This window comes from Nylanderia fulva, unplaced genomic scaffold (assembly GCF_048542155.1).
Source record: "Nylanderia fulva isolate GAGA-0341 unplaced genomic scaffold, ASM4854215v1 Scaffold13, whole genome shotgun sequence".
In the NCBI taxonomy this organism is placed as follows: Eukaryota; Metazoa; Arthropoda; class Insecta; order Hymenoptera; family Formicidae; genus Nylanderia; species Nylanderia fulva.
The window spans coordinates 5,555,637-5,582,129 of NW_028189518.1; the positions used below are offsets into that span (position 1 = coordinate 5,555,637).

General features: G+C 29.8%; 1 protein-coding gene across 6 annotated transcripts in view; it reads right to left on the bottom strand.

Annotated features, from left to right (window-relative positions):
- The window catches only part of Hrb27C (Heterogeneous nuclear ribonucleoprotein at 27C), a 42,702-nt gene extending 16,209 nt beyond the window's left edge, over nucleotides 1-26,493 (bottom strand). For 3 of the 6 annotated variants that reach the window (XM_085479846.1, XM_085479844.1, XM_085479845.1), the window contains exons 1-7: nucleotides 26,308-26,493; nucleotides 24,503-24,710; nucleotides 24,131-24,317; nucleotides 21,429-21,511; nucleotides 20,377-20,767; nucleotides 18,208-18,408; nucleotides 14,886-15,041 (exon numbers count right to left, since the gene is read on the bottom strand). In XM_085479846.1, the coding sequence (XP_085335972.1) occupies nucleotides 14,886-15,041; nucleotides 18,208-18,408; nucleotides 20,377-20,767; nucleotides 21,429-21,511; nucleotides 24,131-24,317; nucleotides 24,503-24,710; nucleotides 26,308-26,345 (1,264 nt within the window). In that variant the 5' untranslated portion in view covers nucleotides 26,346-26,493. Of the gene's footprint in view, nucleotides 1-2,210; nucleotides 2,647-5,516; nucleotides 9,587-14,885; nucleotides 15,042-18,207; nucleotides 18,409-20,376; nucleotides 20,768-21,428; nucleotides 21,512-24,130; nucleotides 24,318-24,502; nucleotides 24,711-26,307 lie in introns of those variants that run through there. The other 3 variants (XM_085479848.1, XM_085479847.1, XM_085479849.1) reach the window with 3 other exon arrangements.

Below are 26,493 nucleotides of genomic sequence, written 5' to 3' on the forward strand. Positions count from 1 at the left end.
TATATCCCTTCTCTCTGTCTTTCACTTTCCGTAATTATCTCGCGTTACATCGTTCGAAAAAAAGAGATGTGTGTGTAGCACTTTCGGTGTGTACTTTCTATCCTCGTTATTATTTTAACATGATTTCGGCCTTACCCAGTTAACCTTACGATTGCTTTTTCGTAACAGCTATCATCCTTAGGCGGAGGTAACGAGTTTTATTTAAACAACTTCCTTTTTTGTCCATTTATCGAGTAAACTAGACCGTAAGACATTAGAGATAGCCCATTAACTATTAATAACAATAAACGCGAACAGTCGTTTGTGACCTTACAGCCAGCTTCCCTAATTAATTATTCCGAGGATTGTGATTTAATTAATTCCCAGTCTTATTCCAGATTCGTCTTATATACGTCTATTTATCTACCTAACCGAGTCCGAAATCTTTGCCGCGCCGATCTTTCGTTCTCACACTCGATACCCGCACGCAACATTCGGCTGCGCAGGATTCTTACAGCGATATAACGATACCAATTAATTTCTCACTCCCATCGATCGAGCCTAGTTACGTTTAATCACGCCCACTTTATTAAATCTAAGCTACCCTCGCTCCGTCGCACGCGCCTCAATATTCCGTAGCCTCAAGAAGCTGTCAATATAGTATTTTATTAAGCAAATAGTAAAGCCATGGCTGGTGACAATTAATTAATTAATTAATTAATTACAAATAGAAATTAATAACATCAGTACAGTTTTCTCTATTTATCTCGCTCTTTCTCTCTTATCCTGTAGTCCTCTCTCATTTTAAGTGATACTAACGCGTTAATAGTTAATAGTTAATTAGTGATAATTGTAGCAGTACTCTCTTTGACACTTCTTTTATCTTTTAATAAGATTTTGTTTTGTCCGTTTTTTTTTATCCTAAGCCTAAGTGTCACGGCAATATTTCCAAATCGAGTTGAAGCGTGCGAGCACGCGACTCGCAAGGAGAAACAGCAAAACGCATGATTGTTATTAATGATTTGTTTTTCTTCTCTTATTCAGCTCGATAAAATACGCTGACTACTTGTCATATTATGCTTCGCGATGACCCTCCTGGCTAGTCCCGATCAAAAAAGAAGCACCAGACACGAAAAGGGCCACCGCTCTTGTGTCTCCACGAAGGGCAGTGGTCGTTGGACGTATTTTACTCGGCGAAATAATGCGTTAAACTAAATAACTCTAGGCGTAATATGCTCTGTATTAAAACGCAAAAATTAAGAGCTAATAGTATAGTTTCGGCTTTACGAGAACGATCGGAATTTTTTTAGTTTCTTCTTCCGTCTCGATGAAACCGAAATTCTGGAATGAGCAAATTGTATATAGACTTTCTATCTCGCAATTCAATCATTATTTTGTTACACATGTAGTGGATAATTAAAAGCCCAAGATTGCAATGTGAACCGTTTTGATATCGACCACCTGACTATTCTCCTATTTCATGAATTTCTCGAACTGGCTTTCTCGGAATGAGGAAAATTTGGACAAACGAAATTTTCACAAGCAAAAAGAAGCGAACGCAAGGCGCACTACACGATGTCCGAAAATGCGTTCCAACCACCAACCGACCCTAGGCTCGCTGGGTCTCAATCGATATATAACACAGTTATCTCCACTGTGATTATTTATCTATATGTATTTACGCACACGCGTATAGTGATGCGTGTGTGTGTGTATGTGTGTGTGATGGATGAAAACATCAAACATTAAATATTACCTCGTTAAAATACGAACAGTCATCTAATTAGTTGCGCGTACAGATTTCGTAAATACTATTCATACTCATTGTCAGTGTAGTTCGGCTTAATGTATCCGCCATTGTTTGCTTAGTAAATGATGTGTACGATCCCACCAATATAATAGGAGAAAACGCGATATCCTAATCAGTAAAAGTTCTCCAAGCGTTGCTTGTATGTATATAAATCTTTACATACATATAATATGCGCCACCTTAAAAGCGTCTACGAAGACGATGTATGTGTGTATATTTCGATTTTTTTTTTTTTCGAATGTCACATTTGCGTCGCGTCCGAATCACAAGTGTAAAGAATTTTTCGTTAAATGCAAAAGGTTCGACATATCAGCGAGCTAGATGAATGGTCGGCAACGCTATTGTATTACTACGAATTAAAACTAAAAAGTAATTTAAAAAAATACCCACATTTACAAAAATAAGTCAATTTATTCATAAATAATAAAAATAAAAGATATATATTTGCATTACAAATTGATAGCTCGTTGATTTAAAAGCCACGTCAATGTAAACAAGACTAATACGTATCAAAATGTGCATAAACAATAAAAAATTGTATTCAAATAATTGAAAATATTTGCCAAAAACGTTTCATAAAATTTAGGATACTACAAAATCTAAAATAAATGACTGAAATTCTAATAATATAATGATTTAAATAATAAAACGTATTTACGCAGTAACATCGACATTTTGGCTCGTTTAAATCTTACATACGAAATGATATTTAATGCACAGGTTTGCTACATTTCTGACAAATATTTTATGATACCTTTCATCATACGAGTACAAGTTCACCTGCAATTTCGCAGTTTTGGATCAACAATTCCTCAAAAAAAATGGCTCAAATGTGTGTATCTAAAGTTTCTGTTTATCTGTAACATTAAATAAAACAAAAAATTTGCAAAAATATTTTATAATAACATTAGAATAAATATGTATTGTGCGTATAGAATTTATTTTAAAGAACATCTATACATTAATATATTAAAATATACTGATATTAAAGATTAAAAAGAGTTGCCAACCATTGTATGAATATAGATTTCTTGTTCGCACACATGATCGTGATTGGTCATTTAATTAGCCATTAGTAGTAGTTCCTTAATTAAAAATATAAAACAATTAAAAGGCCAATAAAAACCATGCGTAGAGGTCGTGCACGCAATGGTCTAAATGGTCTAAATGGTTTAAAATGGTTGGAAAAAATGGTCTAAAATTCTAACAAAATCGATAAAAGGATATTTCCAAGGATTAATATACATATAAAAGGCAATAAGAGCTAAGGCTAATTAAATTGTTATTAATAATTTGTGGAAAAAAATTTCCAAGGATTTTTAAATATTTTCTCAAAATGAGACGGGATTCCAAAATTTCATGGCTTTAATTAAAATTGAAAACAATTATACTAACCTGTAGGATACTACGGATGCAGTCTTTAAACACACGAGTTTTCATTTTATTTTATGGCATTGGAATCTCTGAAGATTGCCCGAAGTGGGACCGAAACGTCAGATAATTAAATTTATATTCAACTTTATAATTCATTCGTTACTTTAATGTATTATTCTCTTTAATTTTATATTGCGAGCACGATCTCTACGCATGGTTCTTATTGGTCTTTTAATTGTTTTAAATTTTTAATACGTAGAACCTTTATTCGAAAATACTTGGCACAATCTACTGAAAGGAGACGCACCCTGCCTTCTGTGAAAAGGAATGAGAGGGAATTAAAATTTGTACGCATTATCTTCTGCAAGATGACAAAAGGTGGTCCCGAAGCAAGTTTGTCCTCGCAAAGGACTTTAGTATAAAGAAGAGATATGGTATCAATTTGTGATGAACCTCGATCTTCGGGGGAGAGAAAGAGAGCGAGTTCTTCTTTCTTTTCTGAATCTAAATACGGAATCGATATTGAGAACGAAGAGACACACGCGGAAAAGGAAGAGAGGCGTTTACGCAAATAAAGGAGCTACAGCCGGCTGGAGAATGAAAAAAGGGCAAAATCGAGACGTACACTTCAAGAAGTCAGTGATGTCGCGTCAGTAAGTGTCGGTGAAGTCAGCGGAATTTTCTCTTGCGCTAACTACTACGTTGAGGAAACAAGAAAGGATGACAATTTACCGATATGCAGCTTCCTCGTCATAATCGTGATCTCTCTCCAAATCACGAATGTCCCCCTGTGGCGAGGCAACCGCTCTTATATATTTATTATTCCTTAATTAAGTTCCCATAACGATCTAATTACAGATTGAACGTACCAGCTAATATTAACCATGTCATTCTATACGAAAGATGAACTATTGATTCACACAAATTTTCGTTTATCCTTCTCTTATTAAGCTGTGAAATGCATTATTCGATCTATCATCGCGCATTTTTGACATATTCTATGTATCGTAGAATAAAATTTACACGTATCATATCTCTATCTTCGAATATAAGTTCATATATATGTAAGTATATATGTATATATGTATATAACCAAAGTCTAATTAAATATAAATCCATTAATTATATGAAACCCTCGTCGCGCAGTCAGTTCTTTTCGTCAATTAGTCAAGTTACGAATTATACTTAGTTTATGCTTTACATCGATCTATTGTTACGTCCTGGCAATGTTACGTAAGCAAACGCGCGTGTGTGCCAGACTTAATTATTTATTCATTCAAACGGAATCGAATATTGTTGTTATACGTGATACTCCCACTCGGCCCTGTGATATCTCTAAGAGTTACTATTAATTAATTAACTAGTACTTAAACAAGAAAGTGTTTCTTTTCGGGTCCCAAGTGACTTAGAGACTGGCTTACTTAAGAGAACGGATTAACTGCATGTTACTAAGACTTTCCGACTGGTTTTAGGAATTTACTTTCGAGTTTTGCTTAGAATACATCCTGACAGATCGATTGGGATATTATATACACACGCACACCAATCCCTTTTTCGCGGTTTACGCGACGCGATCGCAAATGTGACGTGTCAAGTAATATCGCGAGGTGCTAAAAAAAATGATGTTTTATTTCTAATAGAGACAATGGCAAATTGTCGATCAATTGTTCCTTCCAAATATCATACGTCATCTTCTACTCCTTCTTCTACTGTGCCTTCTCAAACTTTAGTAGTCTCAGTTGCAAGAAATATCTTGGACGTGATTCATTGTATAAAGATGCAAAGAAAAAAACGACAGATGGATCCAACTTCCCTAACAAGAGATCGATAATTCTTCCTCTAATAATCTGTGTATCCTTCCTATATACGCATTTTATCCTACGCACACATTCACTAAAAATCTCAATTTCAAATACACCCATCTATCTCGTATATTTCCATAATTATGATTCTCTTTAACTCATTTCTAATTCATCTCTTTTTCAGAGAGAAATAAAAAACTAATATCGTATTAAAACGTCGTCGAATAGCCTAAACCTTACTTCTACAACGATTGACGAGAAATATTCTTGCAACCAACATTACTCCGACACAACAAGCATCGATAACATTTCTTCTTTTCAACGAACGAAAAGAAAAGGACAATGTATGTATTTTGGTATATGTATGGTGAGACTGTTTATGTATTTAGATTATTATATATATATATATATATATATATATATATATATGTATATGTATGCACTGTGTGTGGTATACATATGTATACATGTATATATGTATGTCGAACATACGCGTGCACAAATAGTCGTGCATACAATGTACATACCTTTAAAAAAATATTTATAACCCCTACCGAAATACGCATATATTTTTAAAGGTATACATTTTACACGAACTGACATACGAGTGCGTGTACATACACATATGTCGTAATGAATATATATAGATATATGATAGAGTATAGCATGTAAATAGTGTTCTTATCAACATAATCTCTATATGTTGATTATTCAGCATTCAGAATCATTATAGTTATCATTAATACAAGTGCGACGAAAAAATTATGCTTTTAAATATCTCTCATCTTTTTTAATCCTCACTCTTTCTCTCTTTCTCTCTCTTTCTCTCTCGTTCTCTCTCTCTCTCTCTCTTTCTCTCTCTCTCTCTCTCTCTCGCTCATTCTCTCTCTCTCTTTCTTTTCTTTTTTTATTTTTCTCTCGCTTCTACATCCTTCCTACCTCTCTTTTTATCCTATCCTGTTTTTCAATTTGTAGCTCTTTTGGCTTTTCTCTTGCAAAAAAAAGATTTAAATAGAGACCATGCACTTTGGCCTGGAACGTACATCTAAGTGTTGTTCAAAGGATGTCCGATTTTAAATCTGATGAAAATCTTATAATCAATTATTATTAAACCTTTTAGTTCGAATTAAATACAAAAATTTGATTTTAATATAAACATAAAAATTTGTAGAAGTTTTAAAACGGTTAAAGTAACTTCCGGGAACATTCAAGAACATTAAAGTTTTCTCTTTAAATATTTTTACACAATAATGTTTGTTAAAAAATAAGGTAAATACAAGATAAAGTTGCCAAGAACTAATTAGCAGTCCTGGCATGCAAAAAGAAAAAAAACAAAACAAGATGAAAAAACTTTTTAAACAAAAAGATTGATTTTTTGTTTAATACCGTTTTGATAAGTTTTAATAACTTTTAACGATTATAAATAAATTTTAAACTCTTAACTTAAATAAATTTTATTATCTTAATACATTTTTTATTTAGATAATAAGATTTATTTAATAATTTTAATTTTAATAAATTAAAATTTAATTGTATAAATATAAACATTGAAATGATCTAAAAAGTATTATTTACATGACTTGAGACTTTCCTCCGAAATTACGACTAAACATTATAAAAATACAGAGAATATATTAGATATTTTATTTCATATAATAAATTTATCAGTAAAATACCTGGAAAATTATATATTTGCGTATTATAGATATGCCAAGTTTTTTCCACACAAAAGACGAGGTACAATTATTACCATAATGTCTGCAGCACAACAGGCTGGTCAAGAATAATTTAATACTGCAGCAAAATGGATTGATAGATAAATATCGATAAAATATTTTTTTCGTCGATATCCATGTACCATATATTGCAAGCATAAATCTCCTTTATCCAAAATGTTTCTAGATTTACTGCTTTCGCACCCAGCGATTTTTATTCATAATAGTTTAATTCATTATTCACAAAATATACCAAGTATTTTGCGTTTTAAAGTAATAAATATTTATGTTGCAAAGTGGATAATCGAACATCCTTTCTCAACACAAAGAGACATTAAATTTGCGGCACTAGGAATAAGACGGATCGAAAGCGCGCGAGCGTAAAGATGTCATTTAACAAGTATATTCTTATTATTCCAGATGAGCGATTATAAGATGCTCATCATATTTTTTTTCCAAAAAATCGCATATCGCATATGCAAAGAGCCAAATGCGGCACAGTGTGTTGTGATACTACTAAACTTACTATCATAAATTTTTCTCGTTTTTTTTTTCTTTTATTCTCTATTTTATTCTATTCACGTTTATAGCTCGTAAGGGGACACACGACCTTACCAATACAATGCTAAAAGTTTACAAGTATACAGGTCATGTTATTAATAATTTCATTTATTATCGTTACAATCATTACCAACTTTACGTCTATTACCTTATTACTTCACACTAAAATATGATAAAAGTAGATCGATCGATTCTCTCATCGTACCATGTGCGAGATATTATTTTAAAGCATCTCAACGACTGTAGGAATTTTCCATTCCACTAAAATCGAAATAACCTTTCGGTCGTTCTCGAGCGAAGTAAACGGTAGCGTTGATGTTTCCTCCGCGTTCAACAAATTAAAAATATTCAACTTTATATTATTTTCCCCTTTTTAGCTTCTTTTTTTTCAAATAACGATCTAGTAGTATCTGAGAATCATTAATCTCTCGATCATATGTTTCGAGATTTGATGATCAAAATAATTTTATATAGAACTTTATTTAATTATTTCATCTTCTAGCTAATTTGTCCAATTCGCTAATGCACTCGTGGTCTTTATCAAAAATCGCTAATCACTCTCCCGATATACTCACTTCTTACTGTGTGTATTTACGGATTGATGTGTGTGTGTGTTTGTGTGTGTGTAAAAGAATAGTGTATATGATAAATGTATCTGTATGTATCTTCTTATCCCGTTAATCGACTCTACCCATCCTTCCCTCCTTGTTCTTTCCTCTCGTAACATTGAAATATCTTTTGCTCACTGTGCAAATCTTAACATAAATATATATTTTAGAATTTTCCTTATATGAAACTCACTTGTTTAAATTCCTACATTGTGTTTTCGCATTACTTATATTTGTTTAAGACAATGATTACCTTGCTCTATCAGACTCATAGGAGAAAATCACTTTGTAATTATAATTTAATACCTTAACTGCTTCTATATAAACGTAATTTAGAATATCTTCTGTGTATCTGTGTGTGGGTAACACATTTATATTTTTCTTACATTAATTCCATTTGAAATTATTATTTTTACTGCCTTATACTCGCGCCCAACACGCACGGGCGATTATCACATCTGAGTACAATGTACCGTCGACCTCTTCTTTATTATCCGATCTCGCTAAACATCTTAATATAATTAAAGAAACAAAAAGTTAATAAAAATTTGATCGAATTTTTAGCAAATGTTAAAATTATTTGCCGATTAATCGCCCGAAATAACATAACAAAAAGTTTAGATTTGATAACAGCTTCATTGCTAATATATTCTTTCTTCTTTCTCAATTATCGTTCCTCGATAGATTTTTTTTTTTTTGAAGTTTTGAAAAAAAAATATCTTTCTATCTGATGGTTTCACTTATTTTATGATACAACCGTTATTATAAATAATAAAGAAGAGGAATTGCGCGGTGTTCTCGATTTCAAGGGTTAATAATCGCTTGATAAAAATGCAATAGCCAATGATTACACATCGTCATATGTTATCAACTAATTGTAAGACATATACTAATGGTTAAAAACGGCAGGAGAAACTCATGTGTATCAATAAAAAGTGTTTTTTTTTTCACAATACATTACGAATAATAAGAGTAGTTAAGTGTAATATTTAATTATACGACCAGTCTTTAGTGTGCGGGACGCTAAAATATATACGCTTAAACGTTAAAACAGACATTTCGCGACGTCCCCGGGAATTATATTTAAGGACATTTATTTAAATATCAAAATACTTAACGTGTCTTGCAAAAACTTAACCGCATGCTATGCATTTAATGATAGAATAAACAAGATCAATCCACGCGCATTATCTAATTAAGTTAATAGAGAAAAAGCAACGACTTAACTTAGTGGCTGTATTATTCATAATTTATATCCTTTTTATTTTATATTATATTTCGCTATTAATCATACGTGTAAAAAAATGAATCAACACGAAATCATCGAAATGCATGAAAAACACAGAGAGGCATATACAGATAAATGTTCATTTTGGTAAAAAAAAAAGTAATTTTTATTTTTGCGACTTGAAAAACGAGGCAACATAAAAGACAGCACGTGTGAATGTGGTTTTTTTTTATAATCGACAATGCACTTACATCAGCCATCATAAATTATGCAAATCTGATTTGTAATTTATGTTTACTTTTTGTGAAAGCATATAGAATAATTTTATTTTTTATTTTTAATGGAAATTTATAAGAGATTAATTAAATATTAAAAGAAAGTGACAATATTTGAGGCACTTTTCCTCGTTTTTCAAAGTCGTAATTATTATACAAAATAAGTCTTCAATATTATACAAAATAAGTCTCAGATGTTAGATACGTTGATTTTTTCAGATTTGTTTAAACGATCTAGAAAAAAAGAAAAAACATAACATAAATAAAATGCCTCAGTCTATTTAAACAGGGATAATGAACTGTCGAAAGCATCGCGTAAAAGATGTTTCAATATTGAACCTAGGGCCTCTTTACAGGATACTTGATGAATAGCGTGTAAGTGCCCGCTTAAAAGACAAAAAAATAAATACATATGACTCGGTAAGAGTGGATGAACTTAAGATAGGGAGGAAGAAAAAAGAATTATCTCGCAGAAACAATAATAAAGAAAGAGAACAACAACAACCCTGAGAGCAAGCCGTACAGTTCGCGAATTGTAACCGCGAATGAGGCAGATAGTAACAACGGCTAGAGAATCAAAGTATATCTTTTCTATATGCTACTTATTACATTAATTAGATGCGTCATCTCAGTATTTAAAAATACTAATAATATTGCGTTAAATATAAATATATTATCTGTTATACAATTAGAGAGTAATCGTTAATATTATTTGAATAGATTCTTGCCCTTTTTTTATAGCTAAAAATGATGATCTTGTATCTTCTTATAATATTCCCGATTCGTAAAAAGGTCCAAACATAAATCATGATACGAGCTTTCGCCGTGCATGCCTTTCTGATCAAGCGAGCAATTATGAGTATCTTAAGGTATCCATTATCACAATCAATGTACCATTCGCGTTTGATGATAAATTAAATAAGAACAAGAATCTGTCTTTATCGAGTAAGCAGAGTAAATTTTCTATTGAGAGTGTAACGCATTTTGTGCGACGTTTGGATACCTTTATCATTTTCTGGAACTTTTATTTACCACGATTTATAAAATAAACTTTGCGAATTCTCCCCCCGTTCTCTAAGCATCTCTTGCCTTCGTTTTTATCTTCCATTAAATTCCATTGCGCATTTTTCAAAACTGTACCACCGTAATAGTCTAAAATGTATGTATATACAGTTCCACCACAGACAACCATTAAATCTTTATAGTTTTTATTTTTTCCCCTTCCCGTCCCCGCGCTAGTATTTAAATTTATTTTATCCGTCTGAGACTCATTAATATCATAAATTAATTAGTTCAGTTATATACCAATCTTCAACAAACGCATCGATTATATTTACGTGTTCTGTACAAATTAAATGTAACCGCGTTTCCTTAATACCTCGCATACACTTAAAGACTTTAAAATTCACGCTTTAACTTTAGTTAAAAATCGATAATAATATAAGAAATATTATTAGTAATAATTAATATACTATTTTATTACTTTGCATCGTTATTGACTGAGGATTAATTTATAAAATAAATTGCGAAAAACTGAGACTTTAGACACATCGCTATTATCTTCTTGCAAGTTAGATTAAATAACAGGTTATTTACCTTAATAATCCCGAATGACCAAATATTGTGCTACTTTTCAAAATATTTTTTTACCAATTTTTTTGTTTTTAAATTTTTGTTATAATTTTATATTTTTTTATAGTTTTATATTTTATAATAATATTTAATATAATATATGTACATATGATCTAATATCTAAACATAAAGTTCCAAATATTTCATAATACATTTAAAATAATAATTCTTGAGTAATCTTTTTGTAATACAATTAAATAAAAATTAAAATAAATAATTGAGGCTTTTCAATTTATAATTGAGACTTTTCAATTTATAATTGAGGCTTTTCAATTTATAATTGAGGCTTTACTAATTTATATATTATGTCTATAAAAGACTACAAATAAAAAATAATAAAAAAGTAATAAAACATTTCGTTGTTATAAACCGCATAAATAACGCGTTATTTAAACCTAATTTGTAAGAGAGAATAACAAATAATAATAATATATCTTATATATATATATATATATATATATATATATATATATATACAGGGTGTCCGCTAACTAATAGACCAACGATTACAAATGGATTCTTTAGTCAATTTGGTATCGATTTTTCCTCAGCGAAAATGTCGAAAAAGGTCATCATTTTTTACAACTTTCCAATATTTGTCATTATGTATCTTTATAACTAAGCCTCAAATTAAAATTTTATTATAGTAAACTCTACCTGAAATTAACTGAAGAATGTAATTATGTTAGACTTTTAACTCCAAAACGTTTAGTTTTCAAAAAACCCATTTTTTTCAATCGCTTATAACTCAAAAATTATTGATATATATATATATATATATATATATATATATATATAGGGTGTCCGGTAACTAACGGACCAATGATTAAGAGCGGATTCTCTGGCCAATTTGGAGACGATTTTTCCTTAGCAAAAATGTTGAGAAGTCAATAATTTTTGAGTTATAAGCGATTGAAATTCTCTGTGTCCAAATTTATATTTTCTGTTTATATATATATATGTATATATATATATATATATATATATATATATATATATAAACAGAAAATATAAATTTGGACACAGAGAATATGTCGTAATTTTTATGTCACTTAAAATAAAATCTTGAACAAGCAATTTTGCGCTACCAAAAAGTAGTTTATCAATTTATTTTTTTTATCCGCGAAGTGTGTACGTGTGAATAAGTGTTCATAAGTGTAAATGTTATCTGTATGTGTTTCGTTTGTTCTTACTATAATAATTAATGTGTAAAATTGGTTGTTTGATTGAGCTCTCTAGTCGCATTTCGTTTTACGTGTTTAATTGTGTTATTGCGTTGATCCCAGAAGTTAACACGAGTCGCGTTTGTTAACGTTTCGCTCGTCATTTCTCTTCATCCGATATGTATAATACCGGTTTTCCCTCCGCGATATATTTCGCAGACGAAAAACAAGTTATTATACAAGATTTCTAATCAAATGCACAAATTGACTTTATATTCAAACTCGATATATCAATCGATATATCGGTAATAAATATTGTAATAAAAAAATTAGCTTACACTATAGATTTAAATGTATAATATTCAATACTATTGTCAGAATATACACCAAACATTAAAATGATATATGAACGGCGTGCGAAACGCACAATAAAAAATACGAAAAAAAGAAAAACAAAAATAACAGTCGATTATCTTGCACTTAAGGTATAATAAAATCTTACACTGTTATTCGATGAATAAGAAAAAAAGTAGACAATGATAAATTACATTATATGAGATCACATTTACGACACTTAACGAAATTGCGATTCTTTGTAATCTATTAATTATATACCTTTATGTGATAAAAGGTCTATTTACTTGGTGAATTATATGTATATTAGCGTAATACTCGCCATCATCGACAAAATAAGACACAACGCGACCCGCTCGGTAATTAAACATGAGCATTTCGAGAGCACTCTTCCGAAATATTCCTCGTTTAGATCTATGGTAAATCCTACAGAGTAAATATAATTAAGTCATATATTTAATCAGGTAAACTTTTCAGATCAATGTCCCCTACCGAGATATATATCCACACGATTATAATATACCCTTCCCTCCACCTTATATCCATCAGTGATCTTGTTCTAATCATCTAAAATTTAAACACTTATAAGCACATCATCATACAATATTTCGTAATTATCGTCGACAATAATAATAGTGTAATAGTAATAGTGCAATTGTAGTACTTGCAATAGTAGCAATAGCAATAGTGATAAGAGTATAATATTTGTATATATAGTAGTAATAATATAGAATTAATTATATATAATAGTAACAATAATAATCGTAGCCTTAAACGTGCCTAATAATAGCTATTATAAATCGGAGGTAAAAAATAAACCAGTTTCCACGTGCATTATGGTATGGTCGAACAGAAGCCAGTCCGACGACCACACGTAAGTTCTTATAATACAATTTGTAAAAATATTTGTGATTGTTTTTTTTTCTTATTATCCCCACCCTTTCGCACATTGATATTATTTCCAAATTATTGGAAGAGTAGGAAAGCAGTCGCTAAACTAATTTGAGGAATTAGTCGTAAACAAGAAAGAGTAGAAAAAAGGAACTGAGAGAGAAATACGTATTTTTAAGATACTACTAGTGATATGACATAAAAGTAAAAAAGGACGCCCGCAAAAACTGCATCCTGCTGAGTGTAAAGATTTATATAGATTATACAATACACCATATTAAAATGATCTATATTTTACACTATTTTCTATAGTCGTAGGTCAGCCTGTGATCATCTTACTTAATTATCTGATTAATTACTCTCGTTATCATTTTTTTCCTCAATTATCCGATATAACAACTATTTAATAAATACAAGATCGTGGAGGGACGAGTGTCTCGAATGTGCAAGTCATCGCGCTGACTTTCCACTTGGAGACTATAGTTTAAATATTTCTTTCGTTTATTCTTATCGTTTGTGTTACCGAAGTGCCTGCTAACGATCAGGAGGTGAACAAGCATCGAAATTTGTGCCTGTTCTGAGAAGATATCCTCTCCAACTTGAGATCTTATTCACCTCCGTAATAAATGCCATTATCGATTAAATGATTAGCATTCCTGACTCTTTACGCTCGCCTTTATTCATTTATTTTTTTATTTTTATTCTTCTCTAAAGAAAGTCACTCATATCATGTGTAATGTGTGTATTAGTCTTACAGTATTTCTACATCACGCTTTCTTCCTTCTATCCTAGTGCCATACAAATTTCGCTTGCATCATGGGTGTCTATTCTAATTCTTTCGAGCTGCTGTTCTAATTTATTCAATGTAACTTTAAAGGAATTTATTTCCTTTTTTTCTTTTATCTGAAAAGATCATGGGCCGTTCTCGCGAGCGATCAATAAAAAAAATCAATATCTAAAAAGAGCCTAAATACCCCTTCTATTCCTTGACGCTTCCGTCTTCCAAGCTTACATTTTGATATTGTCAAAAAAGACATTTATTTATAAATATGACCGCTCGCAAACGACATACTGGCTTCAACAAGAGACATTCTTTACGTCTTCTATCGTCGATTACGTTTGTTAATGTTAGCAACTTTTCCACCAATTACTTTACAACTCTAATCGTAACTCTAATTTACAGTTCTACAAAAATATGCGCAGAATTCCTTAAACAAGGTACTTTTTTCATTATAAATAATGACCATCCTAACGCACATGATAAATAGAGGTAAGTGACGAGTAAAGCAGCAAGGAATGTCTCGTATCATAGCGCAGATTTCACGATCAAATACAGTTTGTCCTCAATATAAAGTAAGAAATAACCCACGAGCAAGGCCAAGCCATTCAGCGCATTTCTCCACCATGAGTCAATTAAAATGGTCATGAGGTGGGCCACTCTTTGAAATCAAAGCCTTGCTGACCGGGTTTAGGTGCGCTGGCGGCATACCCACCTTGGTTGCTTTCTCCTCCTTGATACGAACGCTGAGGATAGGTGGTGTCGGCGTAGTTACTATACGCGGAGTACCCAGTGTAATCCGGAGTCTTAGCGGAACTGCTGCTGGACCCGGGAGCACCTGAGCCAGTGTTCTGCCGCGAGTACATATCACCTGAAACATTCGTTCGTAACATTAAATCATCACGTTCATCTAAACTCACCAAAAGTTTTAAAATAGAGCTAATTTCTAATGGTTTTTAAAAAAGATACAACAAAAATTAAGTTAAACGTAAATATGTTTAAACGAATACTACAGTCAATTATTTTCAGTATATAATTTTCAGTATATAATTATTTTCAGTATATAATTCATGATGTATGACGTGAACTTTTTTGTGTTATTATTTAAACATTATATACAAAAATTAAAGGCTAAATATTAAATTTTTTAAAAATACACAAATATGTATCTTTTTGTTTTTTATCTACATGTTAATTTATCTTATTTTCCTATCATATTATAATTAAAATATATAGAAACAATATAAATATCTTTCCTATTTAATAATATTATTTTGTGGACAAAATAAAAGCAATATTATTTTTTAAAAATCTGTTTCTTATAATTAAATGTCAAAAAATTTATTAAGTAAATCAACTGAAAATCTTAAATATTTTTTATCTCGTAATTTATTGAAATACAAAAAAAAATACATTTTTCTAGGTAGTCTCCATGGCACGCAATATAAATGTTCCACCACTTTAGAAATGAATGGATATTTCTAGAAAAAAGGTCTTTCACCTTAGCTTCACCTTACCTAAGTACGTTTTCAGGTAAAATAATTTTTTTCTACAAGTATCCATGCACTTCCGAAGTGCTAAAAAAAACTTGTATTGTACACCAATGGAGACTATATAGAAAAATAATGTAAGTGTATACTATTTGTATATTCAATAAATTGCAAGATGAAAAATATTTAATGTTTTTAGTTAATTCACATATAATAATAATAAAATTAATTAAGTTATATTAGTAAATAATAGAAAGATTATGTATACCAATATATCCTCGTAAATATTGAAAAGAATAAAATTTAATTTTGTAAACATTTGTGTGTAAAAAGAATATCTCACCTAGTATGTAAAAAATATTATAAACTTCTATATATATATTTAACTTTGCTATTCTTAATATCAAGACATTTATATATTTATTTATACATATTTGATTAATTAATTAATCTTACTTCTTCTAAATATTAATTTTTATATAGAAATTTAAAATCATAATGTAAAATAATAATTCTATCAAAAATTGTCTAGTAACTTGTAAAATAATATAAATCTTAATAAACATTATAATTTTTAAATCAAAATATATGCTGAAAACATATAATCACTATATAATGACATGCATTTTATATCAAAGACACATTACAATTATCTAGCATAATAAATTGTGCAGACAAACTATTTCAATATTTTTAACATCTAAGTTCCTCAAATTGTTATACATTTATTCACACATATAATTATTATTTGTAAATAAAACTTATCTTAAATAACAAATATTGTAAAAAAACATTTACATATACAAATAACTCGCATTTTTTCACAACAAATCCAAATAAATTTATATTAATTAAAAAGTTTTACTTCATATATATTTTATATATGATTAAATACACACACATATTGTGTGTAAACAATAAAAAGCACTAAGTGAGACAAACATATATTACACACAAGCGAAGATATTAAAAGTATTATATTGATTTAGGATCTCAAAGACGAATTGATGTCATTTATAATAACCTTTATTTTCTTTTATTATAACGTATTTTTATAACTTAAAACGCAATAGCTTGTCATTATTAATATTTTTAATAATGATGATATTTATTATTGCTAATAGCGGAGACATTAATTCGTCATTAATTAGGTAGGACAACGCTAAAGAAATTAAAATATCAGAGAACATGATTACTATCCTACATGATAATTATAAAATATTAATTCTTTTTACACTTTTAATAATTATAATGATTATTATGTTTTATAACATGCTCGGGTCTTGGAAGAGAAGTATCTTCTGAGAATTCTATTCTAAATCTGTTATGTCTAATATAATATGCTAATCTGTCAATTATAAATATAGTTAAATGTATACCCAATAAATAGGTATTGGCAGGGTACATGCTTTTCGATCATCTACATGTAAAAAAAGTTAAACATAAAAAAATATAAAAAACCAATAACAAAGTAAAAAATTTGCAAAGGAAGGAGTATCGGGGTACATCAGGATTCCTGGATATAAAAAAGGTACTCTTAATTTATCGTTACGGCTCAGAAATTATCGTCTCTCATGCTTGAAGCATAATCTATAATATCGTTTAACGATTTAAAACATGAGATAATAAAGCAGATACGAAGGAGAAATAGCGACAAGCGACAGTGCGTCAAGCATATATACAGCAAGCGTTGCTTTCGATCCCAAAGATTGAGCAATATGCAAAAAGCATATCCGATTATTTCTACACAATTCAACGTGGAGCAGAAGCTAATATCTACGCATTGTTTTTCCTTCACTTTTTATATCTCCTAAACAATATCAAATTACGTCTCAAGTAAAGTACGGTGATTTCCGAGCCCTATATTATTTGATTTTATATGAATGTGTAAACAAATTTTATTCTACTTCCTTCAATCTCCATAATAACTAAACTGTATCATATTGTGCGTCAAATGTATTGAGTTTTCTGTGCATTATTTATCTAATATTCAATAAAGCATAATATGCTAATACAATTTTTTTACGATGTAATAAAGGATTATACATGTTGATAATCTATAAATCTATATGAAAGTGATTATTGTATTTTTTCTCAATCTTTCTTTTAATCTAGCAATAAGTTACTAGCAAACTCTATTCACAGGATGTTTTATGCATAAAAGCTCTAAAAATGTTAATAAATGTAATGTTATAAAAATTCAATTTGTTCTGTTATTAAAAGAATATTGTTAAATTATTAATTCAACTGTTAAATTGTATTTGCAAAAATCATTTACACGATTAGCAAAACTCAGTTGCGAGATCTGAAGAAAATTTATTATATATCATGAATAAATCAAATAAATGGCGATAAACATTCTATACATTGTAAGCGCATTAATCTTTCCGAAGGCACTAGACATTTAAAATTAAGTTGATGTAAAAATACGAAAAAAAAAAAAATTATATTACTTTAGCTAGGTTCAAAATTTTGGTCAAAATGGAACTAAATGCGATGCCAAAGGGTGGAAAGAGGAGAGTTGTTTGACTGAGCTTGAAGACTCACCCTGCGGGCCAGAGGGGTTCGAGTTGGAGTTGGGCTGCGAGGAGTTGGGCTGAGGGGGCTGGGGTGGGGGCTGGGTCCCAGGAGGGGGCCCATTCTGTGGCATGTTCCAGGAGCTCCAGGAACCCCCGGGCCCGCCCCCCGCAGCCCCGCCAGTACCGGCCGTGGGCCCGTAGCCCCCTGAAGCGGCCGCCGCCGGCCCACCTGCGATCATCAACCACACAAAAGTGTCACCGACCGCATGTCACCTCAAATCACTTTTCTTATAGCGCTCTTTTAATTTATACTACTATTATCTTTATCTCTAATTTGTTAAAAAAGTGTCTTAACATGTGTCTCTATTTTTTCTCAGCGTTGCGTAAGAATATCTCTTGCACGATCTTGATTTAAACGTTCATGCTTGGTTCTCTTAATATTGTGAACAAAGAAGAAGAAGAAGAAGAAGAAGAAGAAGAAAAGAAGAAGAAGAAAGCGATAGACAGACGATGTGATAATACTTGTGAAAGTTGCTTTTGCAGAAAATGCTGCTGTGCAACATTCTGGTATCTAATTATGATAGCATATGTGTGTGTGTGTGTAGGTGTATGTTTCTTTTTATTTTATAAGACGTGAATACGATATTTATTGGATGGTACTATGGTAAACAGCATAGTATCATACCCAATGTTAGTATTCGCTATCAAGCATACTATTTTTAGCACAGCAATTTGTGCTTTAAAATAATTTATGTTATAGACAAAATGAAAACTGTAAATATTGTTTTAGTGTAAAAGCAGAATTTGTATAAAAATCTGGGAAAGTAAACTTCAATACAGAGAGACGTGAAAAAGGATTAAACTTGAAGAGAATCAAGCATAAACATAGATAAGATTATGAGGTCCAATATTTCGAATATGTATACGAAATATGTATTATGTTCGAATATATACTTTATGTCAATCCAAACTAAATGCTAAAGTTTCATTCAAAACTTAAGATGTTTAATAAAAAATGTATAATAATTATAATTGCAATATAATTGCATATTTTTCATAGTTACTATAAATATATATATGTATTTATGTACGTAATTAGTTATAAAAATATACGATAAAAAAATCGCAGCAACTTGCAAAAAATGATAACACATTACTCGATATTTTCTAAGGAAAAATCAATTCCTCATTGATTGGAAAATAAAAAGAAACATGTATCTTGCTATCTTATCTCTTATTATATTAGTTATAATCTATACTTGTCATGGAATAATTATAAATAAAATACATAAGTCTGGACTGACATAATTACTTTAACTTTCTTTGCGTAAAAATTGTCCTACTGTATTTTATTTCAAAATAAATAAACCTCCAGGGGGCATTGTGCATATTGATCGTATTATATTGCGATTGTAGATTTCTCATGTTCTTATCTTTTTCTTTCTTCTTCTAACCTCTCCAAGCAGGATGGAGGTGGAAGGGAGTGGAACAGGATTAAAGTTATATTTAGCTAAGACCTTATCGCTACTATTCCTGAGCATGATATAAACGAAGTTGATACTTGAGATTAATAATTTTGAAAAAATCGAATTAAATTTGTAATTTTTCAAGGGTAGCGCTTTAACTGCATATATACATCAGTGTCACATTGTATATCTCGAGCAAGTTGATATCAACCTCGTTCACTTTCTCATGTACCCTGTATAAATAATAAGATAATTTTCTGAATATTTCAATAATACTACTAATTTCTATTTATGTCCTATAATTTTATGTAGCATAATATAGTGTTTATAACTTTCAATTTTGCCATTAAAAGTTTAAAGTTTTAAATATTTTAAATTTTATTAATTAATATATATATATATATATAAAGAATTAGAAGATCTTATTTGCTAATAAAATATCGATTAATATTTTTATATCAATAAAAAAAGATTGAAAGAACAGACAGAGAGACAGATTTTCTTTGTAAATTGTCAAAATTTTGTAAAATGTATATATGTATAACTGCCAAGAATTATTATTGAATATTATTCAAATTATCGAGCAAAATGTTGAATTATTTTTCGACTATTTCAATCAAATTAAAAAAGATTAATATTAATAAATTAATTAATTTCTTTATTTCTTTATGTGAAAGTGAAAGAGGGAAAATATTTGAATATTTAAACATAGATTTTTTTTCCTAAATTACCATAGCTTCCATAGCCCTGAGTAGCTGCAGCAGGTTGAACATTATAGCTGCTACCCCATTGATGCGGCGGTGGAGGCGGAATTTGTTGCTGCTGCGGCGGTCCTGGTGGTGCTCCCCAGCCTTGAGCATTATACTGGGTACTATATCCTGCGTAGCCACCGGTTTGAGGACTGGTGCCCCAACCTTGATATTGTTGCATCATGTTACCAGGAGGACCCATCGGTCCACCCATCATCGGTCCACCCATCTGCCCGTTCGGGCCACCCATGGGCCCCATATTCCCGGCCATCCCCATCGGCGGGCCACCCTGTTGAGGCGGACCCCACTGACCCTGATGACTATCGTTCATCTTGCTTGACGAATCTCGTGGCTCTGCGCGTTTAATTTCAACCTGAAAAGAGCAGATGTGAGAATGTGTGTATACAGATTATTTTATCAGAATCGATAAAAAAATGTTGAATTCGCATTGAAAATAAATTTTTGAAAATAAAATTTAGAAATATATGTATACGCGCATTATATATTACTCTTTACAATTATCTTTACGAATTATTATATGTTTTAGGCTAAGAAGTTACTGTTAATTAATATAATATTCTGCACATTAATGTTGCATATAATACTCTATCTCTTAAATAAAAGTAATATTTAATTCTAACTATAAAATAGAAAGTCATTAATTAAACGGTATACTTATATCATATAAACTAACATGTTTTAATAACACAATACTTATATCATAAATATATTAAAAACACTTAATACTATTCAAATTACAAAATTAGTTATCTTCCTATTAATTCAATATATAAGTTTTATATAATATGCTAATACTTGTATTAATTGATCATATAATTAATAATTAAACAAATAATTTATGTGACTAAAATTCCTATGTATATTATTTCTAATTTCAAGAGAACGATACATATTAACAATGTACATATACATATACTTATTTTCTATTTATTACATAAAATCATATGTCATAATAACATATGGTCTTACGCAGCATCATGATTACATGATGATGGTGTATTGATGTGTTATACCTGTTTTCCATTCAGGTTGACAAAATGTTCTGCTACGCATCTGTCCACTGCTTCTTCATCCTCGAAGCTGAGAAAGCCGAATCCTGTCGTCCAAACGTGAGAGAGTATAATCAAAAAATGCTCGCCAGAATAATGCGAGAAAGCAGTTTTTACAATACAATTTGTAAAATATGTGCAATCACAAAAATATATTTATATTTTCCAATCTTATAATATTGATTCAATAATAAATTTTGTCGTTTATATTATTGAATATAATCGCTTTTTATATTGCGCAATATCGCTTTTATATTGTAAATTTTTCTGTAATCCACTAACAATGAGTATATAATAACTCATCATATTATATATCAATATAGTACTGTACAATACAGTTCAAATCGAAAAATTTTGTTCTCATTTATTTTAGAATTTTATTACTTTATAAATTTAGAATACTAAAATATATGTATTAATTTATATATTTAATGTACATATTTCCACAAAAACAACTAGCTGTGTTAAAAATAGACCAAAGAATGAGAAAGAGAAATTTTAGTGCCGTACAACTATTGGCTGAGTCCATTGTCTCGTCTTTCAACAAATTTATTTTGTCTCACACTAAGATTAAAATATCGTTGTGACTTTTTTCTTGATTATTAATAAACTTAATTAAATTTTTTGAATGATACAAACATTTAAAACAATGCAAAAAATTTCGAGAAAAATACAAGAAATTATATATATTATAAATTATTGTACTAGATTATATAAAACTCTATAACATCTATACTTTGTGATGTTTATAATGCAATTCGAAAGTTACACGTATTCAATTTTTTGTTATAAAATTGAAAATTAATTCTTTATTTTTCTTATTTTTATTGATTAATAAGAATATCATTTATACAACTGAGATAATTGTCATTCTTAATCTATAATTTTTATTTCCTTTTTAATTCTTAATCTATAATCTTTATAATAAATATTATTTAAAATAAACTACATTATTCAAAAATTTTGGTAAATAACCGCAAATAAGAATGAGAATTTTGTTGAAAAAAAGTTTAAACTTAAATATTATTTCGTGTTAAATTTATAATCCATGCATATGTGTATTAAAAATTCTGATACTATAATAATAATTTTCAATGCATTCACTGTCAACATCAGAAATTTATGTCAAATATAAGATGCCATAATATTATATAATGTACATTATCAGACAAATAAAATATATATTATTAAACAATGAATGCATTTGTTGGGTCACTCTTCATAAGATAATAAAATTTTAATAGCTTATATTTTCTATTTTCTAATTTTGATAGATATTTTCTAATTTTGATGATGGCTGTCTTTAAGAAGCTTCTCAATAAAAGTATTAGAATATTTTAATTCGAAAAATAAGCAGACATGTACCCAAAGCTAAATGTTAACTTCTTGAATGCAACCACCACACATATAAACAGCTTTTATCTAGCCGGAAAATATTTGAAAATAATTGAAAAATGTTTGTATCTAATCTAACAAAAGTACTAGTCACAACCTTATTTATAAGTACAACAATAGTGATGCTTAGCCAATAGTTTCCAGCTATAAATATAAATTTATTCATTTAGTTTTATTTTAAAATACATTATTATATTATTTAGATTATTAATACGTTACTTTTCCTTTTAAAGCATATTTTATAAATTTAATATAAATAATTACAACTCTATAAATGTATAAATAATTATAAATATAATTACATAAATGAATTACTTCAAAGCACGATATTAAATGCATAATATCTAACAAAAATGGAATCGCTTACTAATTACATAGCAGACTTAAGCTATGTATAACTTACAATAGCATAATTTGATAGAGCCTTATATTTAATAAAACTTAGCCAAAACGCATTATATATAAATTGCTTCATTTAATTAATGTAAAATAGCGCAATGCGTAACGTAATTCTCGCAAAACAAGATGTATTATTTAAAAAAAATTAAATCTGGATATCGTAATAATTGCGCAATATTAGATAATTTTAAATTGTATTATTTAATCTTATAATTAGAGAAAATAAACTGCTTAAAATGTTAAGAATTGTTAACTCTTAATGAAATCTTAATATCACTTTTTATTATATGATAATAATAAATTTACTACAATAGTCAGAATTTTTGATGAAATAAACTTGCACTTTCACAAAATTATCTTTAATTAACCAAAATTAACCAAAAAATATTCAATTTCCTTTACATTCATATTCACTTTGTGGTGCAATAAAATTATTTTAAATTATGTTACATATAATTTAATAAATCTATTTAATTACATACATCTATTATATTACATATAATATAGATTTAGAATGTATGGCATATGGAATCTCTTATATATTATTTCTTTTAGAAAAAAAACTTCAAGAATTCTGACTATAATTTCGATATTATAAAGATTACGAAAAGGTTTAACTTATTCTAAAGCTGTTTTGATACATTGTTTAATAGTTTTCACAATTTATATTCTTAAAATATATACAACATTGAAAAAAACGTAATTTGAAACTAATGTGTTTTAAAAAACACATAAAGTAATTTTTTATCAAAAAAGAGAAAGAATTAAATATATATAATACTAAAAGAAAAATATTTAAATAATGCTGTGAAAATCACCAAACATAATGTATCAATTAGCACATTTTGATATAAAAGTAAATTTACACTTACCTCTGGATTTCTTCTTCTCCTGATCGTACATTATAACCACTTCCATAACTTTGCCAAAGCGAGTAAAATAGGACCTTAAGTCAGTCTCCGTCACATTACTTGGCAACCCACCAAGAAAAACTTTTGGAAAACCACCACTACGTTTTGGTTTCTGCAGAGTGCGTGGATTACATGGTTTTGGATCAATCTGTAAAACAAAATACGTTTTATTTAATTTCCACATTCATGTATAAAATCTTAATTGTCTTAATCTTAAGTAATTGTAATTAAATATGCCATTCAACAATTTATTTTGCAATTTAGTTCACAGGGAAAATATGTTATTTGACAAAAAATATATATATTTCTACATTAATGTATACAATTACATACTGTACGTCCATCAAGTTGATGAGGACCATTTTGAAGAACCAAAGAAACATTAGCGGGATCGCTAAATGTTACAAATCCAAAACCCCGACTGCGCCCAGATTCGCTGTTTTTCATAACAACGCAATCGATAACTTCGCCATAACGGCCGAAGTAACGTTGGAGATTCTCTTGGGTTGTTTCCCATGATAACCCACCAACAAACAGTTTACTGGAACAAGAAAGAATTTCTTTAATATATTATGCATGACATTCAAAAAATAATCATTACATGAGTAAACAATCTATAACAACTGCATGTGATATCATTATAAATCTCATAAATTCATTTAAACGCTTATCTTGATAGAAAAATATTTTGTAACATTTGTGAAGCTAAGTCATATTTTTCAATGCCTTATCTTCTCGTACCAATAAAAGAAATCTTTTTAGATAAAGAGAAATAAAAGTTTTAATTTAATTTTTAATTTGAACTTTTTTAAAAAATAATCAACAGTAAAAAAAGGAATACGTGAACTTTATTTTTACATTTTCTCACACAAACTCATATATATTAAACCAATTTAACATTTCAATTAAAGCTTTTGAAGTATAATAAACATAACAATTATACACACATGCATCATAATAATTTATGTATTTTTATAAAAATGAATATATTTATTATACATATAAATATGTAAAGACTTTATAGAGGGCATATTCCAACACCGCCAATACTAAAAAGCTATAACTTACGTTACGCATATTATATATTTTCAGTACTAGCAGTAATATTGCAATGTGCCCAGAATATAGCAATTTAGAAAATATAATAATTTTAATCAAAATGATATACAAATATAAATATCATAATAATGAATATTTTGAAAGGTAAGCATGTTTATATTTTATGTATGTACTCTAAGTTATATTTAATAAAAAAAGTATTTAAAAAAATATTTTTCAGTTTCACATATTTAATTTCTGAAAACGAATGTGTATATGTGTTGTATGTATTAGCTTCTTAAAAAAAAATAAAAAAATAAAAATATATGTATACGCTGCTTGTATGAAACAAAGACAGAATCAATAATGAATACAAATATTAAAATTGCAATTGACATCTGCATCTTTCTCCCTTGTTATCTACTATTTTCCAAACTGAAACCCAAAAGTCACTTCAATATCTAGATGTGTGTTACGTTACATACATGTTTATTACATTAACATTTAATCACAGAACTCCGCCAAAGTCGGGCAAGCGCCTAATCTATCTGGAATTAGAGCGTAAAAATAGAGAATTTTGAACGCGAGCGAGACCGCGATGCTGCCATAAAAGAATGTGTGAACGATTTAGAGGGGAGAGGAAGAGAATTCCAGATTTTCGCACGGTATTACTTGGCTGATATTCTGAGCAGAAGCTTCGTTGAACGAAGACCCCGAAACCGGACGGCGCGAGAACGCCGAGTCAAGCCGGCAAATTTCTCACGAAGCGGAGTCACGCATCATCGCATTACCGCGAGGAAAAAAGAGAGAGAGAGAGAGAGAGAGACAGAGAGAGAGAGAGAAAGAAAGAAAGAAAAAGACTAACGCAGACTTTCTCTCTTTCAAGTCCATCTTAGGCTCTTGAGAGCAGCAACGAAGGCAATTAAAGCGACTAGGCTCGAACCAGGACAGAGTGAGGAGGATCGAAAAAGTCGTCGAGCGGCGAGAAAATATGGAGCTCTCGCGCGAGGAAAATGATGGCCTCGCGGTACGGTTCTTTTTTTCCGCGAGGCACTCCGAGCCGCAGCCGATAGCGGTGCGGCTCGCGAGCGATTACTCACCCCTTTTCGTCGTCGTCCATTTCGGTCTTCACTCTCATAATATTTCACTTAAAACTACGAGAATGCTGTCTATTTTAGGGCGCGAGTGGGAATATGGCACGATGCTTTAGAGCGCGGACGAGGGTAATGGCTCCGCACAACGCGACGTCGAGAACAGAATGTAAACGTAACGAATAGCAAGCGACG